This window comes from Perna viridis, chromosome 6, assembly GCF_037379345.1.
Source record: "Perna viridis isolate PV_CMFRI_1.1 ecotype Kerala chromosome 6, ASM3737934v1, whole genome shotgun sequence".
NCBI classification, from domain to species: Eukaryota; Metazoa; Mollusca; class Bivalvia; order Mytilida; family Mytilidae; genus Perna; species Perna viridis.
Genome location: NC_142450.1, coordinates 29,118,485 through 29,135,598, shown reverse-complemented (window position 1 = coordinate 29,135,598; position 17,114 = coordinate 29,118,485). Strand labels below are relative to the sequence as shown.

The following is a 17,114-nucleotide window of genomic DNA, read 5'->3' as shown; positions in this document are numbered from 1 at the left end:
GTGATTTATGACGTTACACAGATCGTCTGTCGTGTTTTCAAGAACTCTTTCAACATCTCAAATTATATTTCGACTGACATTTTACAAACATTTAAAATCTTTGTGGTCTATTTTGAATTGAAAATGACCTCTCCCTTCTTTCTTCTTTAAACGCAAGATAGAATGATGTTTTTTATTATTATTTCCGTAGGTGAAATGAACACACTATGCTATAAAAAAATCAGTAAAACTTATTTTACTTTCATTGTTCTACATGTGGAAATTATTGTTCAAGGTTATTTAGACACAAACACAACACAAACAGCTGACAAATTTCAATATATCTTGATGGAGATTTGGTTGAAGAATTTTGTGTAAAAATGGTTCGTTACCACTCAGATATACTGTAAAATTGGTCAGAATGTGTTGCATCTGCATGAAATATTATTATGGTAATAGACGTCAGTTAGTCGATTTCGTCAACAATTAGAACGTTCTTTCGTGTGTACGTCGTTGAATTTAGCTTAAATCATATTTGGCATGTGGTTATTGAATGTAGTCACTCCATCCATTAATTATTCGCCTTACAATGACCATTCAGAAAAGTTGATCTACCGTCAGACTTCGCTGCCACGATCGAATAATTCGAAATCGTGAAAGAAATCATCAACTCTTCAGAATTAATGGACATCCTTAAGACGGTTCTTAAGTACAATGTATTCAAGTAATTGTTGACGTGAATTGCCAAAGAAACCATAGGGATATTGTCATTATATTTTGCTATAATTAATCCATTTGTAGAAAGTTTTCCTCGACCTTGGACCCACAATTTTGACTTTTCCTTCATTTATTCAATAGGAAATTCACTTCATTATTTATTTTGACATTCTTATAAAGCCGATGTACATGTAATAGCAATGTGCGTCAGGGCACGCTTAGGATTTTATACCACAAGTTACGGAACGAAGATAAAATATTTCAAACAGCAAAACGCGGTAAGTATTTTTTTCTATTTCTGTATGTTTATCTTCACGTAAGTTCCAAACCTGCTAAAAATGATACAAAGTTAAGTTTGATGACAAGATCTTTAGATATGTTGTAGAAATTATTTCTGAGAAGTTTAAAAAAGTACTTACTTCAAGAAAATTTCTCACATTCAAATGAGCTGTTCAATCGGCAAAATACATTCTATGCATCGTTAGTGAAGCAATGGACAAAATTTTGAAAACCTCAAAGGCGAAACTAAGCAAATGATGTGTTCATTTGTTTTTAATGTGAAAATTCCAAATACACTTGTATCAGAAACCTTACCAGTTCAGACTTAGCAAAATTACCATTCGTTTCGATGTTTTATTTGTACTGTATGTTATTTCTCAAATGACGGAACGGACGAACATTTTTTATCCATTGTGTAAAGCCTTTGGAGATTGCCGATTAAAGATACTTAGTGTTATCAATTTTGATACAGTCTTAAAAGGTCGATTTGCGATGTTTTAATCGTGTAATTATCAGTTCGTTGTTTAAACACTGATATATTTTTTTCATTATCTTCTAGCGTGTAGCACACATATGACGCAGGCCCGTGTGTATATATGGATCCGATTTGAATGTAATAGTTGCAAATCGAATTTAAACATATTTGTACCATTGCTTATCTTCCATTTGATGAAAAAGTACGATCTTTTTTTATGAGTCTACGAACTTGTTTGTCTATACATCAAAATTTCCAAGCATCAAAATTCTGAATTCCTTTAACCTTAACTTATTTTTACACAGACATTTCACTCATGGGGCTAATTTAGAATCGTGTTTGACGTAAATCTAAGGCTAATCAAATTCTGTCGCTCCGGAGACAGTTAAAAAGACAACGTCCTAAACAATGAAATCCGAAACTTAATCAACAAGGAGAAAAAAAGTAAGTCCAAGAAAATTACCATAATAAAGTTATACAATTATAGTCCATTGTTGATACTCAATCTTATGAAGCAATTTATCGATATTAACAGTTTTCAATAAAATGTATGGCATCGATCAGACACTTACTTCATTTTTAACTTTTTCATGTCATAAATACTCATGCAGTGTAATTCAAGCCTCCATTTTGTATAATGATGAAAGATGGTGAAGGGATGAACATCGTCATTAAAAATCACATTTTTTAATTCAAGAATCAAATTAAAGAGGAAATACATTAAGGCAGTAGAGATATTACTAGGAGCGGAGTCATGATCGGATCAAGTGGAAACATGTCTTACAATAGTTCGTTGAATATGTCCGTTGATGAGTTGTTATTGCAGAATTTTGGACCACGTCGCCATGATCTGCCAGTTGTCATAGTGTTAATGTTAATTTATTGTTTAATATTCATATCAGGAATTCTTGGAAATATTTGTACTTGTGTTGTGATTGTTAAAAACAGCTACATGCAGACCACAACCAACTATTATCTGTTCAGTCTGGCTATATCTGATGTTTTAACTCTTATTTTTGGTAAGTATGATGCACTAGATCTGTTGGCATATGAAGTGGTAAAAAGTCTAAGTGGAAAATGGATGGTTTCAGTTTTTGTTTAGAAATTGATACATTTTTATTATAATCAATATACTAATACGATAAAAAAGAGGCATACAAACATGATAGTTTTACAAAATGATTATTACATTTAGAATGCAATACATCAAGTATCAATAGAAATGAATTGATACAATAACATCAATTTCGCAAACATAAAAAAAAAACAGACACAAAAAATTCTTATTTTGAAAGATATTATCAAGAAATATTATGAGTGTTTGAAGATGTATAAGATTTGCGTTTTTCTGCTACAGAACTTCTGTTTCTTTTGTACAACTCAGTCCAATAAGATATGATGCTTTATTACTTATAGTTTATATGTAGAATGTACAATTGGACATAGTTGAAAAACAAAAGCTTAACCATATAAACATTCCGTTTGTTTATTCATGGTATGGACCTGGCGTCGATTTCACAAAAAGTGTCAAGTTGGTCGTAAGTAGTGGCGTCACAACCTAAAATAGCATTGTGACGTCATTATTTACGATCAATTTGACACTTACGACTTTTTGTGAAATCGACGCCTATCATTCAAAACTACTACGACGCGATACTCTTCAGAATACATAATTCGAATTTGAACGTGATGTTTTTCAATACGTTGTATAAAATATAGGAAAGATATATTAAAAGGTTTAGGAAACAAGTTTTGCATTTTTTATTTGTTTTCTATTTGTTTTCATGGAATCAAGCTGAAGAGCGCCACACCATATCTAATTAATTTGCACTTCAGAAAGACTGGATAGAAATTATATGAGTTTTTAACAGTAAGTTTTCGTTCAAACGTTTGCAATGGAAACAATATATGTATAATTGACGTTTATACATTAATAAAACAGGTTGATTAAGTTTTATCACTGAATTTAATTATTAAAGTGTATTAATTATGTATTCCGTAAATGTTTGAGGATACCAACACATTGCTTAAAGGCAACATTAACGAACCTAGTTTTTGAAATTAATTGGCCTTGAATGCTTCACATAGCAAAGTAATTGTTTTGTTATGTTTACATTGAACATATAGATAATGTTCAATGACCATAAATCTACAGAAGGGATAATCAACAAGCTTCAGCTTGTTTTTACATCATTGTATATTCCATAAATGGCAATTCTCTAAGCATTACAATATAGAAAAAAAACTTGCTAATTCCCGTAAAACTTCAAATCAACGAAAATGAAATTGCATGCAAATTTAAAGACATAACAATGCAAATACGGTGTCTAAGATTTTCTCTCTACGTGCAAAAACAGGCGCGGACTTAAATTAAAACAAATTGCCCGGATTTTTCTTATTTTTTAAAGTGATTTTCAAAACCTAATCAGACATTCACAATGTTTTCTAATTTCTGTAGGATGATTTACTCGTCTGTATCTATGAATGCCAAAAGTTCATGATGCATTCGATCATTTCTTAATATAATGTTGCACAAAAACGAACCTGTAGCTCACTATGGGTCATATTACCAGAGTTACCACTGTTCAAAACAATAACAGTGTGTCTATTATATAGGCTTACATATTGCTTAATATAATGGAAAGTTTAAAATAAGTGTCAATGTTAACTAGTTAACAGTATTCGATACCGTAGTTGATATGATAAACTTGTTTATAAAAATATATTATACAGGAATATTGTACTGAAAATCAGCTAGAAACATAAAGTTTAAGTATAGTAAAAAAAACGAAATTATCTCTTGAATTCTGCAAAACGGAAACGATATTTACGGCTTTGCATTGTCAAACGTTTTTTTTAAGCTACCATAAAAATCATAATTTTATAAAATCATTTCAATGATGTTTAATGATGATTCATTCATTGTAAAATTTTACTTGTTTACTCATATTATATTTTCATCTGTAATGTTTTATTTGTTATTTTACTTTATTTGTTTTGTCCAGCGTTTCGTTAATTTTTGTATGATTATGCTTTCAGTATATACTACATTTAATGTTTTAAAAAAAAAGGTAAATCATGGGACAAAAATTGAACGGTAATCACAACGTATATTATTCAGGGATAATGACAAGACAAAGACAACACACAGCATATAAAATGAAAAAAAACAAACAAAACAGCGCGCGTATAGAAAAAGGTTCATTCTAATTTTCTATTTATTATGGTAGAAAAATAAATTTATTTTTTTTTTATTCGAATGTATGGTGGAAATATTAAATTGAGAAAAAATTGATAAGAAAGATATTGATCCCCCTTTACCAGTCCCTGTCCCAATACAACATAGAAAAAACACAAAACACGTTATGTATGTAATACGGGCAATAATGCCGTCCTCCATACCACGGTGAGACTACATGTGTTGTTTTACGATGTGATGGTATGACCTTAAGGCAAATAAGATCTATATTTACAGGTTGGAAATTGTTTCCGATTTACATTAACTTAATGTCAGAGAGTATTCATATGAAAAACGAAACGTAATTGAGTTATATTAACAACTATCTTGGTTTAACAGGACACGTCAAGAGGTACACAATATCTGTTATGATTATGTTTGGTTTATGAGGAAAAACTTTTTCTTTAACTTGTATATACATGTATTTATCAAAGGTCAAACTTTAGCGAGAAGAAAGATTTTTATTTGCTGCAAGTAAGATTTGGTTAATATATATGTAGCTACTGAGTTGGCTAAGTAAACCAACGGAGATTTCGAAATAATGCGAGCAGCATAGTCAATAACGACAAAATATGATGACATACTAAGTTGACAAAGGGTTTTTATCATTCTTATTCATATTGTTGAAATAACTTCGAAAAGTTTAATTTAATTCTTTTTGACAGACAGAAGGCATACATTTAAACTCGCAAAGTTTTTTTTAAACTTATAGAATAGTTCCGTTGAAGAAGTAAAACACACATATTTTTTTTAATTGCGTAGACCTCCTGCGATTAAAAGTAAAACTGAAAGTGTATTCCTTAGTGGAACCTTCCGGGGTTTGTCGTCATCATTTTGTCACTAAATACACTTAAGTAAAATGTAATGCATGTATTATATGTCGTTACTGCCAATGTTTTGGTTTTGCATCTTTCAACATTTCTGAAAGTATTTTATGCTAATGAAATAAAGTGCCTACAAATAACTCAGCTCACAAAGTAGTACTGTGTGCTCTTTATATCATACAATATACTATATGGAGTCACTAAAAAATAAATAAGTTTCAGATATGTTTTCACGCAGTATGAGTGTTAGTTATGATTTAAATTATTGCACTTTCAATGACAGTTAAAAAGTACTTCAAGTAAAGTTTGATCACTATTCTCCCTCTTCGTTGTATGATTTCCTGTTTTTTTTTTTGTTTTTTTTTTTGTTTTTTTTTTTATCCATACAGTGTTAAAAACTATCATGCTAGACTACTAAGATTTGGCTTCTGGAACGCTTTTGTGTTGCTACACAAATAAAGTCATCATTTTAGAAGTTTTGTTGTCTTCATTGTGAAGTCGTGGATAGTTATCCTGTATCCACCTTCACAATGAGAAACGATTTTTTTTCACCGTGTCCTAGTTTTTCTCTCTTCTTTCAAATAACTTGGGATGTGATATTTTATGAACAACTTGGCAGCCAAACAGCGAACTACCTCCGTGACCCCGAATTCCTTTGATCCAATCTGTACTGAACAATGGGAAGATAAGTCCGATTGGGGCGCTTTAAATACCGCGCGAAATTATTCAATCTCGCATGCCTCAGTAAATCATTTAAAATATTAATAATTTAATAATTTTAACTATTATTTTAAGTAATATTTATGACAACAATGGTTGATGTTTCTTTACATCTATATTTGGAGTGAATTCTTTGAACCAATGAGCGATGAGATCGATATGAAATCACCCTCTCGGAAAACGAGATTTCCCTTGTTTACTTTATTACCCAATGAAAAAGGTGACAGAATCGCATTTAACCCGTCATAATTAAAGATAGAGGGGTTTTCTCTGTAAATTGACCAATGATATTTGACCATCTAAGGGGATTCTCACTGTCTAACTGTTTCAAAGTCGGGATCACCGTTTGTTTGCAAACTTTTGAGACCATCGAAATGACATGTCCACGTCGCTGTCAGTGACAAAATCAAGCGCTATCTCGCCGATATTTATTGTTGGTAAATACAATAAATGGGAAAATTAGGACAAGGGTATATTCATTCAGGTTAGTTATGCTACCCTAACATATCTTGTGCATTATTTTTATGGGATTAGTCATGAAAATGGTTCAAGCCCTCCCCCTTTTCCATGCGTATGAAATAAACTAATCTCGGATCGACGTTGAAACAGCAAACATTGTGTTCAGCATGGTATAAACATTCATTCTTATTATCAGTATACACCATGTATACACATATATATCCCTAAAATGCAAACTGGGGTGTCCAATCCAATTCAGAATGGTCCATAATTTTAGTGTCTTAGTATTCTTTCTGTTTACATACACCAAAGAGTTTGAAATATACTATAAAAATCCTTGCATATACATTATTTTTAATGAACAAATAATGAATTACTAAAATGTAAGTGTAGATATCTATAAAAAAAATACAACCATTATACAGTATATAAATTCTCTTTCACCAATGATTTTTTATATAGAAATGAAATTCTATGAAAATACCGATTTCACTCATTAGAGCTTTGGAAAACAGTTTTCTGCAAAATGGTCATTCATATTGAGGAAAACATTAAAATAAAAACATATTTCAGCCTTTCAACAAAATATATATACATATTCTTGCTTTCATAATGTTTCACTAATTAATGATTGATTTGTGCAACATCTGAAGTGGTACATGCGTTAACATGTAGTGAACATTTAATATTTCACTTGATGTTGTGTTGAATGCATCTTTAGTATATCAATGTTATTTTTATTCTTAATTTCAAAAGATTTAGGAATAAAATGTGAATATTTGGTCGTGCAGAATCACAGGTATAGTCAAGTATACCTGCATTTTGTACTTATCGTTATATTTATTAAATTCTGGTATCAGTCTCAAAATGTTAATGATATTTCAAAAAATTTAAAAAATTAAGAATTTTGGTTGCTATGGTAACCAGATCTAAACCAATCAGATTGCTCTGTACTTTATTGCTTTTTTCCTTAAGACACACTTTGTTAATATAATTATGTAGTTTGAGAAATTTCCACCATTAGATATATACAATTACATTCAAATATTGATATTTTTGTGATAATTAGGCACTAAATTGGTGATTGCTAAATAGTGGTCGTTGCTATGGTAACGGTGACAATATTTTTCATTTTTTTTTATTTAATTTATTGACTTTTCAATATTTCCAACTGATTTAAAGTCAATTTGGATAAAATATCTGACAACGATAAATCACCCACTGCATGATTCTTAGGCGGACTGCTACTTAATACTTACTACTGAAAGATCTTTTCCTGATAACTTTTTCTCAGACTAAATTAATACGGAATATATTTTAATTTTTCTGTGTTCATAATTCTGGAATGAATTTGACAACCGTACTAGTATTACACCAAGTTTTGAAGCTACCATGAATATAGCAACGATTTTGTTTTATTATAGTTTGCATTAGTTCTTTGCATTGGTTTTATTGGTAAGTAGAACTCATTACAGTCCCATATGTACGAATTTGTTTTAATGGCAGTGAATTTCGAAATAAAAAAATGTATTCTTACATGTTTCTATTTAGAAATGTATTTAAAAAAATACTAGTATTTATTATCATTTTTTGTTTGTTATATAAAGAGGTTATGCATCAAAATGCAATAAGTACTTATTATTTCCAAATTGTACTGACACTTCCGAACACAGTTGACTCCCTTGTCAGAATCGAAATTTTAAATAAGCTGACAGAAGTGCATTTAACACCACTTCGCAAGTCAGACAATTCACTGCAGCTCAGAAATATATCGGTCCTTCATTGTATGAAATATCTAAGTGTTTCAAAATCTAGAAATTAAGATATCGTTATTTTTATTTCGCTAGGCGGCGAATCTTTGACAAGGGGTAGGTCTGGAAAAAGCTGACAGAATCTCTTCTGTGAAATATTTCGTCTTATTTATTGCTATATTTTAATGATAAAATAAACAAGAATTCGCAGCATGTCATTGATTTTTCAGTGCATGTTTTGGGAGTGAAAAATATCCCCATTCTAGGGTCATTTGTCACGTGACCTTTGTAGACTGGCTTCGCCATTTTATTGACTGAGTTTTGGCTGTGGCGGGTGTTTCTAGAAATGCAGAGGATGCTTACTCTACCGGTGCACCTGGTCCATTTTCTAGGTTTTTGTTGTTTGTTGCTTGTTATGTTTTGTTTCTTTGTTCATTTGGTTATTTCATATTATTTATAATGTGTGTCTATATTTCCTGTCTTGTCGTTATGCTATTCTTGAGTTATATTGTTTTGGTTACTGTTTGAAACCTGGTTCCTTTCATTTTTCTGTATTTTGTTACGTAATTCCACGTGCAGTTTACTTAGATTTCAAGTCAATTTGCAGCTATGAATCTTGAATCAGAATTAACATTGTTCAGGAGAATGCAAAAGGTTGTGTTATAGTAATTTGCAATGTGATTTGTAAAAAAATGAATTTAGTTTTGGGAAACTGTGTATAGAAAAAATAAAAAAAACCTAAACGAAAAAGTTAAAAAAAGTATTCATTTTGTGAAATTTTGAATTCAAATTAAATTATATGCAACATCATCTCTGCAATTTAAAAGCAAAAACTGAATAAAACCACAATGATCCTTTCATGGTACAGTCGTTTATATCAGTTTAAACTAGGTTATATAGCGAGATAAACATTCTGCTACCACCACGGTTAATTGTTAATGGTATATTGTGAAATGAATACAATAGAACATTATTGATCCTTTAAGGTGTGACATTTTTCTACACGTCCCCTCTGTCTAAAATTTGTCTTGGACATCATTCATATGGTTTCCGATAAAATCTTGTTTAATCTTACAACTTATTTCCTTGGCAAGCTTCTTTCTCATCTAATCTATATAAAAGGACTTGAAATGAAGAACACAACAGTCACACCTAAGTCTACATCGCATTCTTGCCCTTCGTCTCGAAAATAGAACAAAAAACTCTTCAACCAAAAGTGACAATTTTGGTGTTGATTTCTTGTTGTTTATCGTTGTTTATATGTCTTCAAATGTGTTTTATCTATATATTTACCTTTTTGGTATCCCTCATTTTCATTTTGATTTACTTTTATTTTTCCGGATTACTATACAATTGTTATGATATTTATATAAAGTGTCTAGAAACGCCAAATTTATTAATAAATAAATTAAAACAGATTCTTTTGTTGTCAACATTTTGTAATGATTTCCAATATTTTATTTCTGTAGACCCGAATGAATTCCATCAGCCAAAAATATTTGTTAAATTTAGTATAATTTAATGGGCATATTCCATCGTTTGGTCATATATAATAATAGATCAACAAAATATAAAATATAATTCAGGCATTGTGTTGTTTTTTATAATTTGAAAAGACAACTTTATAAAATCATACATATGTTAGAAAAAATAAACAAATCAACTTCCAAAAATTGTATACGGTAAATATTTGCCGTTTATACGTTATGCCAAAACTTGTCGAACCTTCGCAGACTTTTTGTATTGTGCTAGATTTCATTACAATAATGTTTCGTCACCATGAACTGATCGCAATGGTCTTAACATCTGCACCATGAAAACCCATTTGTTCTCTGTGTCACGTTTTTCCGTTCATCTATCTCGCATGTAAGCAGCTTTGAGGATAATTCTAGAAGTGCAAAGGATGCTTACCCTACCGGTATATCTGATTCATGCTCCCAGTTTTTACTTTTTACTGTTCCATTTTACTTTTATTACCTTGTACGTCTTATTTGATTATAACAAGTTCATTGTTGTGTGTGTCTATTTTTATTGTCTGGTTATTTTCCCTCGAATTTGTTCTTTTTAAATTAATATTCTGATCAGGGTTCTCTTGATTTCCTTTTCAAAACAAATCATTGTCTTAAGTGATGAATTATGTCATAAATATAACATTAAATCATCCTCCGGCGCCATTTGGATAAACCTTTTACGGGCAGGTGATATGAATATCAGACAAAAAGTTGTTACGGGATGTATATCAGCAATAAATTGAACAAAGAAAATCTTTTCAACTAAAAAAGGATTTAGTGTTGTAAAATAAATTACATCAACAACTTCTGAATTATATGGCTGGTAATATTGATGATATCACCATAATGTCTCATCGACAAAACACATTGATAGGGGAAATGAATAAACCGCAGGATACAGAAAAAACGAGATGAAGACCTATTTAAAGACATAAATATTTTTGATTAATTTGAGACATGCATTATACATGTAAGCAGGAAAAATCTAATCGGAATAAAATCTGTTTTAACGAATCAAAAACTTGCATTCTATTTTAAAGATCTTTTAAAATGGGGGTACATTTTAAAACTCCGTGTCAATACATGAACCAATACATAAAGGTATGGATGTGTAGTTGTGCGCACACCAACTATAACCATTACATGAAATGTTACTGAACCAGTCAAATGATATCAATCCGAGCTTTAGATAAGTTTAAAACATTTCAGTTGTGAATAAGTATAGAAGGTGCTTGTGGAAAAAAGATATGGTAATCCCTTTATTTTCTGAACTATTCCTTGAGGGTGAACGCTATATTAAAATTCAATTTACTTGAATCGTAACACAATTGTCTGTTTTCAAGAAAATTAAATTGTACATTTTCCTTATTTATTCAGTTTTACCACTTCAATGACTAATGAAATTAGACTTTTATTGTTATTGGTTCGCGTTTCGTCTTTCCAATATCCTGGCTTTTCAATTGAAAGCTAATTGTACCAAATTATTGGTAACATCCAATTCAAATAAAATGAACAACAACGCTTTAGAATATTTTCAGTATCTTAATTAAGCGTCTTTAAGGTCATAACTTTCAATGGGAACTGCTTTGTGTCAAACTTAAAACGCCATATTGGTTTCTTGGCTTAATCAAATATGCAATTCTTTATGCTTTTGAAGCTCTTATTTGAGGTCACTGAAACTAAGGGATGCACTAATTGCAATTATATGTATGAATTATCTTTCTGGATAATTGCATAATTGACATTCAACTTTTCTTTCAGAAATTAAAATAAACATATATCCCATTCGTTCATTTTTTGTATGTTTTGATTTCGTCGCCGATATATGACGGTCTATTAACAAATAAGCCTAAATTGGAAATTCATAATTATATTTTGCAAGTGAATGGTAAATTGTATTACCACACTCGAGTATTTTACTTTTCATATTTATATAGACTGTATGTTAGCAAATATGCCATGTTAGTAGGCAGTAGTTATCTCTTTCAATGCAACATGCAAAATAAAAGGTTATAACTTCATTATTCTCCATGTTTCTACAGGTATTCACTTTTTCATCGTGAACATTGGAAGAGTAATCAAGCAAACCAAGGTTATAGCGGAAATCTAAAGAATGTAATCCAGTGAAAAAGATCAGACATGGAAAACAAGCATACATAACTAAAATCATACATACAAAGTAACAAAAGTGAATGAGCAACTCGGACTTCACTAAAAACTGGGAGTATGGACCAGGTGCACCGGTAGGGTAAGTGTCCCCTGTTTTTCTAGAAACACCCGCCGAGTTACTCATAAAAAGTCAAGTCCGGGGTAGACAAACGAGGAAAGGAAAACTATGACCCGTTGAATAAATCAGTTTTCATGGTGCTGATGGATACATCATAACGATCCACGAGTTCATGATGACGACCATAAAACTTCTGTAGTGATGACTTCAATCTTGTACCAACATAGCCCTGTTCCAGAAGCCTATTTGTTAGACTTCTAGCGCGATACAAAAAGTCTGCATAGTTTCGGCAAGCTATGGCATAACGTATGAGTTGTGATATGAACACTCCATACGCAGGAGACGAAGGAATGTTGCCACAGATGAAAGAAAAGTTGACAATTCTGAATGAAAAGTCATCACGTTTGTCGTAAAGTTTGGTCAATAGTTTTCCTTTACCATCGATTTCTAAGTATAGGTCAGGATATGAGGCTGACTTTACAATGTCTTTAGTATCCTTTATCTCAAGTTCTTTTGGGTAGATGCAATGTATCAAATCCCCGAAATTAGGATTGTTTAAAGATAATACGTCATCTATATAGCGGAAACTAAGATTGAAGGATCTAGCCAAACGATATTCTTTCTTTCTGATCAGATGAGCTATAGAGTCAGCCTCATAAGAGTGAAGAAATAGGTCAGCAAGTAAAGGAGCACAATTTGTTCCCATTGGAATGCCGACCGTTTGTTGAAAAACACGTCCACCACACTGGACAAATATGCTGTCGATTAAAAATTCCAGCATTTTGAAAAGAATATGAATTATATTTTCCGATAGACGCTTGGTTGCCTCGATTTCTCTTTAAATTCTTTACATCATATATGACTAATTGAAAATCATTATTCTTTTCAAATTAAACATTGGCATTTCCCCTATGTTAGTTTTGTTCACATCAGGCATCGAAAACAGCGTATGGTTTTTATCTAGGTCATAGGTGCTTTTTAAGTCCGTACAAGTAATGTCTTAAATGTGATAATACTGGACAATTTACAGTTTGGGAAGCAAGTGCTTTACTTGATATCATTCTACACATGTATATCTTTGTTCATATACTTTTTTGATTAAGGGGTTCGATGGTCATTTTTTGTTTTTGGTAAACGTGGATTTGATTTCCTTTTTGTATCCATTGTTCCTCTTTTTGTACATTTGTATCCACATCTCCCCTTAATTCATTGTGTGAATCTCATAGAAAGTTTCATCTGTATTTTCTTCAGTCAGTTTTTATATTCGTAAACCATAATAAAATTTGTCATTAACTTTTATAGGATCCGAATCCTGTCCATTGTACACCTCATAACTATTAACTTAAAAAGCATGTTCAAAAATATCATAAAACGCATATCATAATTTTGTACAATGAGGATTGGGTTATACAACGTTCTATATTCTAAAAGGTTCTAGTTTCTAACAAATTTAATTACTCACCATGCTACATTACGGTCTTTTGTACAGATATCAATGAACTCTCGTAGGAGTTTGAACATTTAAATGTTCTAATATCGTTTTAGTGCATAAGAAGATCAGTACCAGGAAGAATAAATACTTCTATTGCATTTTCATCCCTATCAACTTTTATATTGAATAATAACAAACCAGTATTCGGTTTGTACATTTACATGTTCCCTTAAGAGAGTGTAGACATAAAGACAAAGAAAAGTAGTAATTACATAACCTTTTCATATCATTTGGTTTTGGACAAAGAACAATTATAGAAGGAGGGAATTTCAATTATAGAGTAATTTTTCCTTGGTATTCTGTCTTTTAAAACAATTTCCGTAATGACTCACATGCTGCGTTTACACTCACAAGAATCGGGAACCTGTCGATAAGATAATTGTATTGTTATTTTTAGGTAAGGGAGTATACACAAAACACAATTGATCATTATTTGTTAAAAGAAAAGCATAAAAAAATTTGTCTCAGTCTTGCAAAGTTTGCATTTTTTTGTATTTGAAAGGAACAAATCGACAACATTTGTAAAAGACATGATCATCTTGCACTGTCAGCATGTTTGGGAAAAAGTTCGTAAAATGAAAAAAAAATAAACATGAACAAGTTTACATATAATATGATATAAATAATATGAAGCATTTTCACCCAATACGTTGGTTTAGTAATGAAAATCAAAGACTTGGTCTCCAGTTTAAGATATAATTAAATAAATCATCTATATGTCAATTCATTTATTTCAGGTCTACCCCAGGAAGCCTACGCTGTTCTGGAATCATATCCGTGGCGATTCGGGGAAGCCTTCTGCCTTTTCAAAAGCTGTCTGTTTGAAATGACATCATGTGCATCGGTTTTAACAATAACATCGTTTACCATAGAACGATATATAGCCATTTGCTATCCGCTCAAAGCTCATAAGATAGCTAGTCTATCTCGTACTATCAAAATTGTTATTGCAATATGGATATTTGCTTTCTTCAGTTCATTACCATATCCAATACATACACGAACTTTCTATTATCTCTACGATAAGGGAATGCCAATTTTAGACTCGTTACAATGTAACATTCCGCATCAGTGGGTGCCGCGAATGAAGATAGTTTTCCATATCTCAACAATCCTTTTCTTTGCCTTTCCTATGTCTGTGATTGTTGTTCTTTACATCATGATTGCTCTTGCTTTACGGAGAACAAGTTTAAACAGATCAGGGTCAGATGACACTCGCGGCAGCCAATTATCTCCTTCCATTAAGTCAGTTCTGAGGATGTTAGGTACGAAATTATTTCTCTACTGCTTCATAACAAGTACTCTGCAATACGGAAGTTCCTTGTTTACTGCCAACGGCATATTTTATATTTTTGCTAACAATTGAGTTACATGTAAAATTTGTTCATTCTGAATAAATTCGATAGTACGGTACGCTAACTTCCTGTACATAGTTTAAAAGACGAGTTATCTGTTTTAACATTAATTGCTACATCCTATTCAACTATATAATTTATCTTAAAACAAGAGCAACTGTACAGGTGTGTAAGAGTTTTTAATTGACAAATATGGGCGTTGATATTTTTGTCTTTTTTCTTTGTCTGTTTGACTGTTTGTTTTTGATTATTGGTTTTATATTGTGCTCTTTTTTTCTACAAGTAAACTGACGTTACATAATTATATAAATATATATTGTTTACAAATATGTTTATCGTAAATTGCGTAAACAAAATATCAAACATACTTTAATACTGTTCTATTTGATTAAAGTTGCAGTAGTTGTCGCCTTTTTTGTATGCTGGGCACCATTCCATGCTCAAAGACTCATGACAATATATGTGACAGATTGGAGCAGTCCTTTCATGCAAGCCATTCAACGCTACCTCTTTTACATCTCTGGTATTTCATTTCCAAACAAAAATTAAGTTTATTTATTAGCATAGATAGCAATAACATTACACAATGAAAAAAACATGATCGGTTTGATGTTAGGCGTAACGGACATTAAAAAAGAATGGCAGACAAACATAAACATATCCAAAACTAAAATAAGCGACCAGAATATACAAATGTACAATGTGTGTCTACTAACTAAACCGTTTTGCTCTCACACACCATGGTATAACAATAGCAAATGTATGTATTATGAAAACAAGCAAAAGAAAAAAAAACATAAAGAATAGGGAAGACTGGTAATCAAATAATTTTAACATTCATGTTTTATCAAATCTAATCCCACACAAATTTAGTCATCTATGTTTGAAATCGAGTTTTATTTGAAATAATATCCTTTAAGTCTTCTTTGATGCAGAAACGTATAAAGCGGTGTTTTTCAATGAGTGAAGCAACAATATTTATTTACCTCCTGACAAATAAGTATTTGTCTGCACCAGAAATTAGATTTTAAAAACTGTACCAAAATGTTGAAATCAATTGAATGTTAGGGAGAAATAAAATTAAACTTCCTGCAAATCAAAATTTCTTATCATTTCAATGAGCCTATTTACAATATATTGCATGCTTATGGCAATTTGTAACATCAGAGTAGAAATACTATTGTTATTTGTTTCAGTTCCTCAATAGAAAACATGAAACAGTTATGCAGTTTTTAATATCTTGATAAAATAAATATATGGATCAATGTTTTTAGGTTATATTCAATCAAACAGACCAAGACATTTATTAATTCTAAAAAAAAATAATAAAACAGTTATTATGAATTATGGTACTTTATTTCAGGTGTATTATTCTTCGTTGGATCTACAGTAAATCCTATATTGTACAACGTCATGTCAGTACGATATCGACAAGCGTTTAGAGAGACAATATGCTGTTGTGGGACAGTTGGAAGGGTAACGACAACACGAAATCACGTTGCTTATTCACATATAAAGCCAGGTAAAAAACCAATGTGTTATCATAATGGATTACTCAAGACATCATTTGACAGTGACAGAACACCTGACCACACCTCGGTCATAAATGTATCCCTTGTTGTTGATAACAACGGCTTTAGTGTCACGTATCCCCAATGCAAATTTGGTAAAGGCAATATGGTGTCACCAAATTGTTCTAGTGTCTTGCCACAATCAAAGGAGAAAGATACAGATGTATAGATAACAAATAGCTTCAATGTATTGTGTAGTGGCATGGACATTTTAGATCACAATACTATTATCATTAGCGATGATATATTGAAGCTGGCAGAACAATTAAATATTGTTTTTCGTTCAGGGCGAACAAAAATAAAGATTTGAGCAATTAATACATTCTAATTGGAAAAACGTGTATAGATTATTTAATCACGAGAGATAATGGATTTTACGAGTAGTGTCAGAAATTCGATTGGAATTGGAATCTCAGTCATTTTTCATATTGTTCGCAAAAAATCAGAAATGAAGCATTGTTGGCATATTATTATTATACCTACACGTTAGTTTAATTGGTAAAAAGGCTGAAAATA

The 17,114-nt window shown here is 31.2% G+C and overlaps 1 protein-coding gene across 1 annotated transcript; it reads left to right on the top strand.

The window, feature by feature from the left end:
- The first annotated feature begins 2,249 nt into the window (after nt 1–2,249).
- Nucleotides 2,250–16,970, top strand: LOC148614440 (neuromedin U receptor homolog nmur-2-like). Its single transcript, XM_088586178.1, has 4 exons — nt 2,250–2,469; nt 14,410–14,937; nt 15,422–15,550; nt 16,391–16,970. Exons 1-4 carry the CDS (start codon nt 2,250–2,252, stop codon nt 16,765–16,767), a joined length of 1,254 nt encoding a protein of 417 aa, XP_088442304.1. The 3' UTR covers nt 16,768–16,970.
- The last annotated feature ends 144 nt before the right edge of the window (nt 16,971–17,114 follow it).